We start from the raw sequence: 16,002 nt of genomic DNA on the forward strand, positions 1-16,002 counted from the left end.
CAGCACACTCCCGCCCATATTTCCCAGCAACTGCCTCTGATGCTGGAGCTAGCACATAGCCATTCAGACTAGTAGTCATTGGTAGCTTTCTCCCAGCTCCAGGAATTTATCCAACCCCCTTTTAAAGCCATCCAAATTGGTGGCCACCTCTACATCTTGTGGTAGTGAATTCCATAGTTTAAGTCTGCGCTGTGTGAAGAAGTACTTCCTTTTATCTCTCCTGAATCTCGCACCAACCAGCTTCATGGGATGACCCAAGGGGGTTCTAGTATTTTGAGAGACAGAGAAAAATGTCTCTATATCCACCTTCTCAACACCATGCATAATTTTGTACACATCTATCATGTCTCCCCTTAGCCTCCTCTTCTCCAAGCTAAACAATCCCAGCTGATGTAACCTTCCTTCATAGGGGAGATGCTCCAGCCCCTTAATCATTTGAGTTTCCCTTTTCTGCACTTTTTCCAGCTCTATAATATCCTTTTTAGGTGTGGTGACCAGAACAGTACACAATATTCTAAGTGTGGTTGCACCATAGGTTTGTATAAAGGCAGTATGATACTGTTCGTTTTATTCTCAATTCCTTTTCTGATTATGCCTGCTATGGAGTTTGCCTTCTTTACAGCAGCTGGGTTTACATTTTCATCGAGCTGCCCACCAACACGTGTAACTCTCATGATGGTAACTGTGATTATAAGATGAGCAGGGTGGATTCATGTACTCCTTCCCCCTCCTCCTGCCCTCTTGAATCACCCACCACCTATCCAAGGTTTACTCTAACCATGATGCGGTGTCTATGTCTACATCAGTACCCAATCAATATCACTAACCAGGATTGGCCTTGTAACCAGGATTTGAAGTGTATCTGCAAACTCCGGCCTTAGCTAGACCTAAGGTTTATCCCGGGGTCGTCCCTGCCTGCTCCCGGGATCCCCTGTGTGTCATTTACATGAACAGGGATGACCCCGGGATGATCCTGGGATAAACCTTAGGTCTAGCTAAGGCCTCCATTTATGAGAGAATCTGTAACTTTAACCATGGATTTATTGGTGTAATGCAACACTGTGTTTCTGGCGTGCTATGTAATGGAAAGGAAATTCATAAAAAGACCTATGGGAGCCTATGGGTTGTTTACAGACCATGATCGGGAATTACATCAGCACCAGACCACAGAATGCTTCTAGTTATGTCTAATTCAGATAAGAATATGACGGTTGTGCTGATCATCAATTGCAATGCAGAGTATTTGCATGTAGCTTTAAAACTCCCCCATGAAGCAGAAAATGAGGCAGCTGCACTTTTCCCACTTGGCCTTCATGCCACCCAGTTCTTCCACCACCCTCCCTTCCCTGTCTGCAGCAGGGGTGTAGTGGAGCCGGAACTCACAGGGTTGGAGTGCTGGGACTTTTTTATTAGCAAGGATGATGCCATCAACTGTCACTATCTACTCCTCAGATTTCCCTGTTCCCTCTGAGAGCTCCATCAGACGAGCATTTTACTGCACGCTCATTACTGGGCACTCACGGATTTTCGCGGGTCCCTCTCACAATGCCGTCTGCCTTCCACGCGCCTCTAGCCTTCTTTGCGCAGCAAAAAAACACCCCAATCTAAGTTATTTTTAAAGATGGAAGTTGCCACTATCGCCTGCTGTGTGCAGGAGAAGCAGCGGGATCAAAACGGCCCACTGAATGGGCCACGTGCACGTTGTTTACTTCCCCTTTCAAAAGAGGAAGTAATGAGGGACAAAGGCACAGGCGGAGAAGCAACAGGAAGCAAACGCAATTTCCCCCTTTGTGATGACGCTCTGAGTTGAACTGCAATCCTCTCAATAGCTGGGGAGAAATTGATTTTTCCAGCAACAATACATCCCTGTTGTAATGCCAAGTGTTTTGTGATACATTAGTATCTTTCTTTGATTCATTCTCTGCTATATGCCAGGGAGGGAAAAACATGAGATGGCCATGACTTTTGCATGACTTTTTTGTGACTTTCTGGAAGCAGAATGCTGCACAAGATATAGTGTTGATCTGATCCTGTGGGGCAAGACTTATACTCTTATTTTATTCCAGTTGCTTGTACAGAAACAGGTGTTATTACAGACATGGGGATGCCAAAACTTGTCTCTTTTCCCTTTTTTCCGACAGAAAATCTAATTTAACACACATCACACACAGGCATGACGCCATGTTCTCAGTTGCCCCGCCCCCACTGCCAAAAGCCAATGACAGCAGGCATAGGGTGACCATATGGAAAGGAGGACAGGGTTCTTCTATCTTTAACAGTCGTACAGAAAAGGGAATTTCAGCAGGCGTCATTTGTATGCATGCGGTACCTGGTGAAAATCCCTCTTCATCACAACAGTTAAAGCTGCAGGAGCCCTGCCCTCTTGACTAGATACTGGCCACTGTGTGAACGGAATGCTGAACTAGATGGAACCTTGGTCTGATCTAGCATGGCTCTTCTCATGTTCAGGACACACTGTCCAGAGCCATGTTTAGGGAGCTGCCAAGGGCCCATAGCCAGAGCAAGCCCCCTGGATGTGCTCTTCTTCTTTACCATTGTTCACCTGTCCCTCATTGTCTGGTCATTGGCCTAATCTACACTAAGCAGGATATTGCACAATGAAAGCAGTATATGTTGCATGTATGATTTGTTTTGTTTTGCAACATGCAGGAGCCAGCAAGATTTTTCAAGGAGTTAAGGTACAATCTTAACATCCTACAGCATGGTTGGCTGAGGCATGCTGGGAGTTGTAGTAGTTTCCCCCCCTAAACATGCAATGGATTGCACTCTTAGAGCATCATCAGATGGGGGTGGGGAATTGCGTTTCCCTACCATCGCTTTTCTGTCCCACAAAGGGGATGAGCAGCTTTCTCTTTCTTCACACGGAGAAGAAAGAGGAAGCAACCAATGGCCAAGTGGCCAATCAGTGGGCATTTTTATCGCGCGCTGCTTCTCCTGCACACAGCGGGAAATGGTGGAAAGTCTCGCTTCAATAAAAATAATAATCAGATTTACCGGGTCTTATTTTTTCACGGAAGAAAGAGCAGAAGGAGCTGGAGACACGCGGGAGGCAGACGGCGGCGTCAAAAGGACCCACTAACATCCCTAAGTGGCCAGTAACGAGCGTGCGATAAAACACTCATCTGATGACACTCTTAAGGGCCAAACTAGGCATGAAGTTACTTGCAAGAATGCAATGAAGGCGAGAGTTTTTAAAAAGCTACATAGCAGCCACAGGAAGAACCAAGCAGCAGCACAACCGCAAGGGGTTGGGAGGGAAAGTTTTACTCACCCATCACCACCACAGTGCCAACAAAATCTCCCCACCCTAAGGTTTTGTTGGGATTGTGGTGGGATGGGGAGAAGGGTAAAACTCTCCCTCCCAGACCCCTGATTTTCTGCTGCTGCTTCGGTCCCCATATGGCTGCTATTTACTCCCCCCCCCCCCCCGAAACATAGGACAAAGAAAAACGAGCTTCCCTGACCCTCTGAAACAAATCAGTGGTCACCATCCAGTCCATTATTATTATTATTATTATTATTATTATTATTATTATTATTATTATTTTATGTTAGTTACTACAGAATACATGGATTTTTGCACCCTGCTGCATTAACTTTTTCATGCATACATACCCTGCTTTCCAGATCAGGTGCTGGACCTATGATGCTTACAGTCTAAGGCCTTAGCTAGACCTAAGGTTTATCCCAGGATCATCCTGGGGTCATCCCTGTTCATGTAAATGACACACAGGATATCCTGGGAGCAGGCAGGGACGACCCCGGGACGATCCCAGGATAAATCTTAGGTCTAGCTAAGGCCTTAGTTTGCACACCAAGTTATTATTTAGGGTGACCATATGAAAAGGAGGACAGGGCTCCTGTATAACAGTTGCATAGAAAAGGGAATTTCAGCAGGTGTCATTTGTATGCATGCAGCACCTAGTGAAATTCCCTCTTCATCACAGCAGTTAAAGCTGCAGGAGCTATACTAGAGTGACCAGATTTAAAAGAGGGCAGGGCACCTGCAGCTTTAACTGTTGTGACAAAGAGGAAATTTCACCAGGTTCCCCATCTATACAAATGATACCTGCTGAAATTTCCTTTTCAATAAAAGATACAGGAGCCCTGTCCTCCTTTTCATATGGTCACCCTATATTATTTCTCTGTCCTTTTCCTCCACATACCCTCCAAACAGATTGTAACTACTGACTAACTTCCTCTCTTTCATACTCAAGCTGATTTTTCTTAGACTTAACTATGGCGATATATGCTTTTTCCTCCAGTGGGCTGTTCATTACCATTCATGACAAAGGACACATTGCAACGATGCTGAATTCGTGGCCTGAAGAAAACATAAAGGTAATGGATATTATTATTATTTATTTATTTATTTATTTATTTATATAGCACCATCAATGTACATGGTGCTGTACAGAGTAAAACAGTAAATAGCAAGACTCTGCCGCATAGGCTTACAATCTAATAAAATCCTAGTAAAACAATAAGGAGGGGAAGAGAATGCAAACAGGTACAGGGTAGGGTAAGCAGGCACAGGGATTCATTTTTAATGGAACGGAACCCAATATGAAAAGGATTACAAAGCCTCGTGCCATAGAGCAGGTGTGTGACATATTACAACTGCCAAGATCAGGCCATGATTTGGGCTAGGACTTTGCCCCAAAACTTAATTTAGTGTCAAGGGTCGTCTCTTGAATATCTATATCAAATTATACCCAAAAGCCAGCTCCTGGGTTCTGTCTCTTTGTCACATGTCGGTGTAACCAGGATCTAATAACCAAGCAGGATATTGCACTATGAAAGCGGTATATTAAAGACAGGATCCACACTACTGCTTTATAGCAGTATTGAGGTACACTGACAACTGTTGGGGCCCATTGACACATACCATATACCGCTTTCATTCCACTTTCACAGGGAACGAAAGGGAATCCGGAGAAGACATGCAGATAGGCTCAGATCTCAAAATCTGGCTGTAATTTGATACAACACCACTCTTGGGAGATATCTCTACAATATCTCAGCCTCTTCTCTGCTCTTCCCATCCGTCACAATGATAAACATTTTGCTAACATGACATGATAATGAAGAAACTGTCTCTGAGCATGTGGAGATTGCCTTTCCTGGATCACTGAGTAATTGAAACCCCCTTTCCGACATGTAGTATTACCGGATTGTACCTTCTAGGCAAAATTGCCTCCTTACCCTTTTTATACTAGAAATTAAGCACATCCACAATACTAGCTGTCCATTGTGTTCTATGGGAGCTGAATTTCACACTTGCCAAGTCCACCAGCATTCTTGCCAGCGCAGCCTGTTGAATTTCTTTGCAAGAAATTACTCCTTTCAACATTTACAAATTATGAGTTTGCGCAATTGAATGATGAGAACATTTAGGAGTCTAAGCGAATCAAGCTAAGAGCAATCATGTGGTTAATTTGGGTTTGGTAGTCTTAAAACAACAGTTTCCATGGGTAGAATTGCACACATCCAACTGAATTTGCATTGATTTCGTCAAAATTTAACATCAAAGTGTGAGGTCCGTTGTTTTCTGCAGTCCCACGCTTGCTAAATTCCTGACTCATTTACTGTTACCATCTGGCCCGGGACTGTCGTCTTGGGACCAAAACCCAGTTCAAAAATGCACAGAGGCAAACCAGGTTAGAAATCCGAAGAGTAGAGACATGTTGCAGGTTGGCAGTGTACATCCGGAGGGTGGCTGTCTACATGCCAGGAAAGCCCCGCCGTGTGTGCGGATCTGTGCACAATGCAGGCGCAGCTTCACAGCCACCGCCGGGGGCTTCCCCGTGTTGCTCCAATTTGAAAAAGTTGAGGGTTTACCCTGACTGTTTCAAAGGGAGTGATGTCAACACAGGGCTTCCGCCATGTAATGTTGCTCCACAGCCAACCTGGGGGTGGAGCTTGGTGGAAGGTGACCAGCGATTCATAGAATCATAGAATCATAGAATAGCAGAGTTGGAAGGGGCCTATAAGGCCATTGAGTCCAACCCCCTGCTCAATGCAGGAATCCACCCTAAAGCATCCCTGACAGATGCTTGTCCACCTGCCTCTTGAAGGCCTCTAGTGTGGGAGAGCCCACAACCTCCCTAGGTAACTGATTCCACCGTCGCACTGCTCTAACAGGAAGTTTTTCCTGATGTCCAGTTGGAATCTTTAACTTGAGCCCGTTATTCCATGTCCTGCACTCTGGGAGGATCGAGAAGAGATCCTGGCCCTCCTCTGTGTGACAACCTTTTAAAAGATTATTATTTATTATTATTATTTATTTATATAGCACCATCAATGTACATGGTGCTGTACAGAGTAAAACAGTAAATAGCAAGACTCTGCCGCATAGGCTTACAATCTAATAAAATCATAGTAAAACAATAAGGAGGGGAAGAGAATGCAAAGGCACAGGGTAGGGTAAGCAGGCACAGGGTAGGGTAAAACTAACAGTATAAAGTCTGCACAACATCAAGTTTTAAAAGCTTTAGGAAAAAGAAAAGTTTTTAGTTGAGCTTTAAAAGCTGCGATTGAACTTGTAGTTCTCAAATGTTCTGGAAGAGCGTTCCAGGCGTAAGGGGCAGCAGAAGAAAATGGACGGAGCCGAGCAAGGGAAGTAGAGGCCCTTGGGCAGGCGAGAAACATGGCATCAGAGGAGCGAAGAGCACGAGCGGGGCAATAGATTGATCACCTTCCACCAGGAAGATGGTGGGGGTGGCTCTGGGACCCAGAAAACTTGCACTCTGGCCTCGGGATTACTGATGCCATGGCGGAAGAGAGAAAGCATGGGGTTGAAGAGCAAGGTGGTGACAACCTGGCACCGTGAAGACAGCCTGCAGGTTTTAAAAGAAAGCTGCCTTATACTGAGCATGACCATTGGTCCAGCTAGCTCAATATTGTCTTCACTGGCAGACAATAGCCCTGCCCTATTGAGAGATACCAGAAATTGAACCTGGGGCCTTTTGCAAGTTCCCATATCCAGGCAGTGGATAGAGGTTAAAAGCAGGAGCAGTGAGATGGAAAGCAACAACTCCAGAAATTAGGATTGCAAACTTTGGATACTGCATGAATCAGATGAAGCTGTAATTCATTAATTGCTAGGGGCCCATTTTAATTGGTGGTGGTTCCAGTTGAGTTATTTTTGGAGTTTATTCTTTCCTGCTTCCAGTGTTTTACTATAATAGGGTAATGGATGTAATTAAATTTAGCCTTCCCATCTAACAAGTGGTAATTTTTGCTTTCGAGATAGTAAATTATCACACATTTCTTTCAAATATATCAAAAAGGCACCTGAATTGGCATTTGTGGTAATAAGCACATCTATTTAAACCTTAATTAACTGGCTAAATGACAGGTAGTTAATCAACTCGGAAGTCTTGACTCCATCATTAGTCTGACTTTTTTCTGAGCGATGCTCAGTTCCAATTTGCAAGTGCAACAACCGTAGAAAGAGAGAACTCCAAAAACACATGGGGATGCATGCATTTATTACAAGACGAATACGCCCCATTCTCCTTTAATCAAGGTTCCACCGCCACAAAGGTTGCCTGTTTAAGTTCATTTGGAGTCTGGCTTTTAGGTTGGAATGGATTTTTGCCCTGAGAACATCTCCAGACCTAACTTCTTCTGATTAGGTGCAATCAGGAAACTTCCGATGAACAAGCACTGCATTGGATCTGCGACGTGTTTAATAAGGCCAACGGGACGCAGATGTGCACCAGAGTTGGCTAGCAAATCCAACCCATCTAAGCCACAAAAATACACACACACACACACACACACACACACACACACACACACACACTGTCTGGAGCAAAGACAATAGCTTTCCTCCACCCACGCCCATGCCACAAACAATTATCTGTAGATAAGCTTTTGCATAATTTATCTAAATTAAAAACGACGGACGGACCTGGAAAAGAAGGAAACGGTCAAATCCCTTGGCGACGCTCATTGCTTTAGACTGAATAGCACCGCCTATTTGCCTTCCACAACATTTTTTTTTAAAAAAAATGCAAGACATATGGCATAAGTTTAAATCCTCCGATGATTTCTCCCTTTAATCATCTGAAATATGTTAAGAGTATTTTGAACCAAATTCCCTCTGAACTAGGGGAGGGGGGGATCCTCTTGATGTCTGTTATTCTGTTCCTAAGTAAACACAGCTTTTCTTAGTCCGCTCCACCCACTCCCTTAAGCAGGTAAATCGGTCAAAGTCATCTGTAACCTCCTATTCTTGGTGTTTTTTTCCCCTTAATATGCATGCAAGTTAGGGGGAAAGTGTGTGTGTGTGTTTATATCTCCTTTAGGTTCCTTAGGGTGAAAGAGGAACAACAAATTACCCAGGCTACTGCCAAAAATAGCAGCCTTGTGTTAAGCTCTCCCCACCGCCTATAATGTCTAGATCAACTTACGTCATGCCCCATTTTCCTTACAATGTATATTTCTCTGGCATCGTTGGCCTGACATCGTTGGCTGGCTTACTGGGGAAACTCATATCACAATGACATCAGGGGGGGATCTACACTATTGCTTTCAAAGCAATAAGGCACTTTGAAAACGTTTTGAAACCTGTATATGCAGTGTGTCCTGGGCCCCAACAGTTATCAAAACTGTTATAAAGCGCTTTAAAGCAGTAGTGTAGATCCCCCCCCAGGACAATAGGCAAATAAATCTAACTAAAGTTAAGGGATGAGGACCTTAAGAACCTAAGAAGTGCCCTGCTGGATCAGACCAAGGGTCCATCTAGTCCAGCACTCTGTTCACACACGGGCCAACCAGGGATGAACAAGCAGGACATGGTGCAACAGCACCCTCCCACCCATGTTCCCCAGCAACTGGTGCACACAGGCTTACTGGAGATAGCACACAACCATCAGGGCTAGTAGCCATGGATAGCCTTTGCCTCCAGGAATTTATCCAACTCCCTTTTGGACCTTGCCATCTGTGTACATTTATTTATTTTCGTTATTTATTTAATGCATTTTTATACTGCCCAATAGCCGAAGCTCCCTGGGTGGTTCATAAAAATGGCTCTTTACAAAGAATAAGAGGAAATGTTCCTGCCCCAAGGGGCTTCCAATGTAGGAAAATGATTCAAGGGACATAACGGGACAGGGGAAGTAAATAGAGGCAGCCTTAAACTAGGGTGACCATATGGAAAAGAGGACAGAGCTCCTGTATCTTTAACAGTTGGACAGAAAAGGCAATTTCAGCAGGTGTCGTTTGTATGCATGCAGCACCTGGTGGAATCCCCTCTTCATCACAACAGTTAAAGCTGCAGGAACCCTGCCCTCTTTTGTATCTAGTCAAGAGGGCAGGGGTTGTGCAGGAGTCTGCCCTGGTAGATTAAGCCCTAAACTAGCATCAGCTCCTGCAGCAATATTTTAACATTGAGACATCACTCTTGGTTAAGTGTAGCAAGAATGACAAGCTGCTTAGTACCACAGTAAAGAAAAAGGACTTCGCAAAACAAAATAAAACCAAAAACAATTCTCCTTTTGATTTTGGTTTTCTGCCGTGGGCTATACCGGGTACCAAATTGTAACTGGAACTTGTCCCAGTAGCTGAAGGATAAGAGCTAAATTACACCACTTAAAAAGAAAAACAGGATTAAAGCTCTTTTAAATTGTATCTTGCCCTTCCTGTGGATGACAAAGGCCGTAGCAACTCATTTCTAAAGCTGCCAGCCAGATGTATGAGCATAAGCAAATAAAATTGCTTCCCTGAAATCACAATTGCGTCTTGTTCCTTTCTGCTGTTAAAGGGCATGCAGAATGGTAGTCTTGGATTTTAGAATCCATCTGCCTGGTGCCTTTTCCCATGCTTTGCTGATTTTGTACCCACCTATTTCCTAATTTACTTAAAAGAAAGAAAGAAAGAAATCTGGTCAAGCCAGAGTCAGACTATAGTTTTAAAGGGACTTCAAACAACTTATTTATTTTGTACCGTTCCTGCTGGTGGTGAAGTAGGCTTTTGAAACAATACCAAAACCCTTCAGACTTGTTTACCAACACCATTCAAACCTGTTTATCAGAGGGGAAAGTGGGATAAGGGGACCAGACCCTAGAGAATAAAAAAAAAATACATTTGCTTTCAAAAGCAGTCAGGGCGCTTCCAAAAACAGTCCCACTGCTGTACAAATGTTATGTCTACCTTCACCCTGTTTAAGAACGTTTCTTGGAATGCCACCTCAATTGCTTCTTCCAATAAACAGGCACCTCTCCCCCTCTTCATTTGCAGGCTATTGTGGTGACAGACGGAGAGAGAATACTAGGTCTGGGAGATCTAGGAAGCTATGGCATGGGAATCCCAGTCGGAAAGCTTGCTCTGTACACAGCTTGTGGTGGAGTTCACCCCCAGCAGTGCCTCCCTGTCCTTCTAGATGTTGGCACAGACAATGAGGTAAGGTTATTTCATTTAATACTGTTCCGTAACCTCAAATATATGGGTGGTGTTCTCTTACTATTCCATCAACGATGTTAAGTCTATTGCATTCGTGTTGTACCCCGCCTCGATCCAGAGGGAGAGGCGGGTAACAAATAAAATTATTATTATTATTATTATTATTATTATTATTATTATTATTATTATTATTTTGCAGCAAAAACAACAAAGGCTCAGTTCAGAGAACATGTTTCTCAATGGTGGTGGTTGAACTCCACAGTGGAGTTTTTACATCACCGTTGAGAAATGTGTTGTCTGGCAGGAAAACTCCACACAGTGTTGAAGGGGTTTTTTTTGGAAAACATTCCTTACAGAATATCCACGCTGTGCAGAGGAGAGCTCTTACACAACGGTTGTATTGTGTGTGGCAGGCTCTGTTGAGTTTCCGTTGCGTTGCACTGACTTTTCCCACTGTCTACAGAGTTCCCTCTATTAAATGCATGAAGCGTGATATTCCGGCCAACTGATTACAAGACTTCGTGTTCAGAGGAGGGCAACCAGGATGATCAGGGGTCTGGAAACAAAGCCCTATGAAGAGAGACTGAAACAACTGGACATGTTTAGCCTGGAGAAGAGAAGATTGAGGGGAGACATGAGAGCACTCTTCAAATACTTAAAAGGTTGTCACACAGAGGAGAGCCAGGATCTCTTCTCGATCCTCCCAGAGTGCAGGACACGGAATAACAGGCTCAAGTTAAAGGAAGCCAGATTCCAGCTGGACATCAGGAAAAACTTCCTGACTGTTAGAGCAGTACGACAATGGAATCAGTTACCTAGGGAGGTTGTGGGCTCTCCCACCCTAGAGGCCTTCAAGAGGGAGCTAGACAACCATCTGTCAGGGATGCTTTAGGGTGGATTCCTGCATTGAGCAGGGGGTTGGACTCGATGGCCTTGTAGGCACCTTCCAACTCTGCTATTCTGTGATTCTATGATTCGTATATCTGGTGAAGTGGAGCTGTTTGCTATGGGTCTCCTCCTGATTATGGCAATTTGGGATCCGATTAGTGTGGGTTCTTCTGCAGAAACCAGCAAGACCTGTCAAGAGGCATGATAAAATGTGCACATCACAGACACTGACTGGGTTCACATGATTTGCGTAATTACCCTCACCGGTGCGAACACAGCAACGGTGACTTGTTGCCATGTTTAACAAGCCACCCAGAACTCATGGGCTGTTGCAGCGTTCTGGGGTGGCTTGTTACCATGGCAAAAAGCCACCCTCGCTGGCTTTGCACGACGGGGCAAATCGTGCCACCAAGGGTAATTACGCAAATCCACGTGGCATGCAAGTACCACGTGTAGCAGTTGCTTATTTCCGCCACCATGATTGTTCAAACAGGCCCAGTGCCTCTGTCATATGAACAGCATGATGCTGTACACGTCTACTCAGAGATAAACCCCGTGGAATTCTAATTGGACCAACTTCCAAGTTAGGGATTGCAGCTTAAGACTCTTTAATACATAACAACTGTATGTCAGCAGCCAGGGCCAGCTTTAATGACAAGTTTGAAATCTACGACAATCTCTGAGACACTTGAGAAGTTTGGAAGGTTGTCTGAATCCACGCACAGACACAGATGCCAATTGCAACACAGCTGGCAATTCTTGTCAACTTATTCAGGCACTTGGTGGCAAACACTGGGCTTCAGCAATTGTTGTGAGAGCAGAGGAATGCTGGATACCCTATTGTTCCACTGGTCAAAAACTGGAACGCCTTTCCTGGCAGTGGAAGTGGTAGAGGTCAGCTCCATCTTTCAGCACCATCAACCAAGTTAAAAAGATCCTGGCCAGGCAGATCCAGATTTTATTTTTCCTGTGATAATCACAAGGAAACCAACACATCCCCGTGCCTGTTCGGAGGAGATTGTATTTCAGCAAACGGAGAATGCCCCTGCGGGTGGTTAGAATCTAATTAATCTCAGTTTTGTCAGATCACACACTCAGCTTAGGATAATAATGCAAGAGAATTGCATCTGTTAGCGGTTTTCTGCCATACGACTCCAAGGGGAGTCGTCCAGCAGTTTTAGCCCATGCCAGAAGGGACATCTGCAAAAGAAGAAAATTGCTTGTTTTTGGACAGGACATATCTCATGATTCAATGATGCAGTCAAGTTTAGTCAGCAAAATACTCTTTAAATAAAACACGCAAACACAAAACAAAAAGCAGCTTTTGTATTAATTGGCAGATTGTTATCCAAAATATGGAGTGACAAAGCAAAGATTGAGTGATTTGCATGCGCAAGATCAAGGCTGCAGTCCGGAGCAAAGTTACTTGGAAGTACATCCCATTTAAATAAATTATTTACTGCATTTATAGCCCACCCTTTCTCCAAGGAGCTCAGGATGACACGTATGGTTTCTTTATACTGAAAAAGCAAACAAAAAACCTTCGTTTATCCTCAAGCCCAGCCTGAAAAGATGGTTAAATGACTGAGGAAAAAGTGCCAGACCTAATGTCACCCAGGGGGGTTATCGAATGAGTAGAGATTTGAATCTGGTTCCATGTGTTCTTACTCTAATACTCTGCCCCACTTTTCCCCAACCTGGAGCCTTCCATAAGAACATAAGAAGAGCCCTACTGGATCAGACAAAGGGTCCATCTAGTCCAGCACTATGTTCACACAGTGGCCAACCAGCTGTTGTTGAGGAACCCACAAGCAGGACATGGGCACAACAGCACCCTCCTGCCCATGTTCCCCAGCAACTGGTTGTATATAGACTTACTGCCTAGCCTCCCGCAACAGACATGTTGGACTGCAACTTCTAGCAGTTGCAGTCCATAATTTCTGGCCAGCATCACCATTGGCACAATTCAACATGCTGGTTTTGACCTGCAAAGCCCTATACAACTTGGGACGGAGCTACCTGAAAGTCTGCCTTCTCCCATACAAGCTTGCCCAAGTTTTAAGATCTTCAGGGAGGCTCTTCACTCAATAGTGCTGCTCTCAGAGGCACATTTGGTGGTGACAAAAGAGGGCCTTCTCGGTGGCTTCTCCGAGGCTGTGGAACTCCCTGCCAAGGGAGGCTAGGTTGGCTTCCTCTCTGCTATCTTTATGCTAGCAAACAAAGACACTGTTATTCAGGCAGGCCTTTGACATGCAAGCTTGAATGTTGGTTTGGGTACTGTTTTTATTCTGTCCTTATTGTATTTTCAACTGCGTTTTTAATGTATTTCTTTTATTGTTGTGTTAACCTAGTTTTTAGTTCACATTTCTTTTAGTTCCTATGATGGTTAGTCGCCTTGAGCACCATTTTTGTGGTGGAAAGGCAGGCAGGGTACAAGTCAAATCAAGAATAAGTAGAGCCACTGCTGAAAGGTAATTTTAGAGGGAGAACATGGATTATTGTGTATAATCACATATATTAAAAACGCTAAGGCGCTGCATGGCAGTTTGTGGCACAGTGGTTCTGAGCTATGACATGCTGGAGGTTCCGAGCTATGAGAGGAACTTTGTACGCTGGAGGTTCCGAGCTATGAGAAGAACTTTGTGTTGCTAAGCAACAGGATATATAAACACAGTGGGGAGTGGGGAGCCCAGGGAGGAGGCCGGCAGCTTGCCGGTACATGCAAAGGCTTCAGGTAAGTCCCGCGGATCAGCGGGCAGTCGAGCAGGGGGTGTGGCTCGGTGTGTGTGTAGTAAATACTGAGTAATAAAGTACTAGCAGCAGATGGTCTGCACGAGTCAAGCAAGTGATAGTAATTTTACAAATGATGCCTATTTGTATTATTCATTTGTTTGAAGACATTTATAGCCTGCCTTTCCATAATAAAAATGTGCAAGGGTTCATAGGCACAGTGCCAAAATTAAGAAGACTAAAACAACCATCAAAAAGCAAGATAGAATAAAATCAGCAAGGCTTAAAAGACATAAGAAGAACCCTGCTGGAGAGGTCCATGGGTCCATCTGCTTCAGCATCCTGTTTCCCACGGTGGCCAACCAGATGTCTGTGAGAAGCCCTCAAGCAGCACATGAGCCACCACCCGCTGCTGTTCTCCAGCAACTGGTGTTCAGAGGCATGGTGCCTCTGATCCTGGAGGTAGGATATAGCCATCATGACTAGGAGCCATTGATAACCTTAACCTCCACGAATTTGTCAAAAACCCCTTTAAACCTATCAACGTCTGTGACCATCCCCACCTCCTGTAGCAGCCCATTCTGTAAATTAGTGATGCATTTTATGAATAGAACATGAGAAGGGCCCTGCTGGATCAGACCAAGGGTCCATCTAGTCCAGCACTCTGTTCACACAGTGGCCAACCAGCCATCGGCCAGGGATGAACAAGGCAGGACATAGTGCAACAGCACCCTCCCACCCATGTTCCCCAGCAACTGGTGCACACAGGCTTACTGCCTCTGATACTGGAGGTAGCACATAGCCATCCAGACTAGTAGCCATTGATAGCCTTCTTGTACATGGATTTGTACAACCCCCTTTTAAAGCCATCCAAATTGGTGGCCATCACTACATCTTGTAGTAGTGAGTTCCATAATTTAACTCTGCGCTGTGTGAAGAAGTCCTTCCTTTCATTTGTCCTGGATCTCCCACCAATCAGCTTCATGGGATGACCCCATTGGGTTCTAGTATTTTGAGAGAGGGAGAAAAGGGTTCTTTCTTTTGTCCATCCTGAACCTAGTGCCAATCACGCTCCTGGCACTGGTTGTAGCCTTAGGCGAGAGGGAGAAACGCTTCTTTCTATCTGCTTTCTCCACACCATACATCATTTTATCAGCCTCTGTGAGCCTGATTGGTGCCTGGATGAGAGGCCGCAGGGGGGCCCCATGCAAACATTTCAACAGCTATTGTGAGAGCAGCTAAATGCTGGACACCCTCCAGTTCTGCTGACTGGAAATTGAGATTGCTATCCTGCCAGCAAGAGTTGAGGGGTCAACTCCGTCCTTCAGCATGATGAAGCGAGTTGAAAAGATCCTGGCTGGACAGAAAGAAACGTTACTTTCCCTGTGATAACTGTAAGGAAACCAACATATTCTTCTGCCTGTTATGAGTTTTACAAGGCAGATCTGGATGGAGAGCCAGTGTAGTGTAGTGGCTAAGGTGTTGGACTGGGAGTTGGGAGATCCGGGTTCTGGTCCCCACTCGGCCATGGAAACCCACTGGGTGACTTTGGGCCAGTCACAGACTCTCAGCCCAACCTACCTCACAGGGTTGTTGTTGTGAGGATAACATTGAGAGGAGGAGGATTATGTACGCCACCTTGGGTTCCTTGGAGGAAAAAAGGCGGGATATAAATGTAATAAATAAATAAAAAATAAATAAACCTAAGGAATGAAAAAGGGCATCCCCCAATTTTGTAGACCTTAAGCATGAATTGCCATGATTAGACTTTATATTCCAGGTTTAAACAGCTCCCCAGGGCTCTGCTGTGACAGCACCAGATGGCTGCCATGTTTAAGGAAACCCTGTGCTTTCTCTGCTGCGGAGTGGCGGCAGGTAATCCGATGCAGAGGGAGCACGTGGGCTTTCCTGCGGCCGTTCAGCTCACCGGGCCCACCCCCTTGCCCTCTGCCT

At 44.9% G+C, this 16,002-nt stretch overlaps 1 protein-coding gene across 1 annotated transcript in view; it reads left to right on the plus strand.

Moving 5' to 3' along the window:
- Positions 1–16,002, plus strand: part of ME3 (malic enzyme 3) — a 112,605-nt gene that overhangs the window by 55,706 nt on the left and 40,897 nt on the right. Inside the window, exons 5-6 of the mRNA XM_063127193.1 lie at positions 4,287–4,362; positions 10,270–10,431. Of these exons, the coding sequence (XP_062983263.1) occupies positions 4,287–4,362; positions 10,270–10,431 (238 nt within the window). The remainder of the gene's footprint in view (positions 1–4,286; positions 4,363–10,269; positions 10,432–16,002) is intronic.

The sequence above is a fragment of the Elgaria multicarinata genome, chromosome 5 (assembly GCF_023053635.1).
Source record: "Elgaria multicarinata webbii isolate HBS135686 ecotype San Diego chromosome 5, rElgMul1.1.pri, whole genome shotgun sequence".
NCBI classification, from domain to species: Eukaryota; Metazoa; Chordata; class Lepidosauria; order Squamata; family Anguidae; genus Elgaria; species Elgaria multicarinata.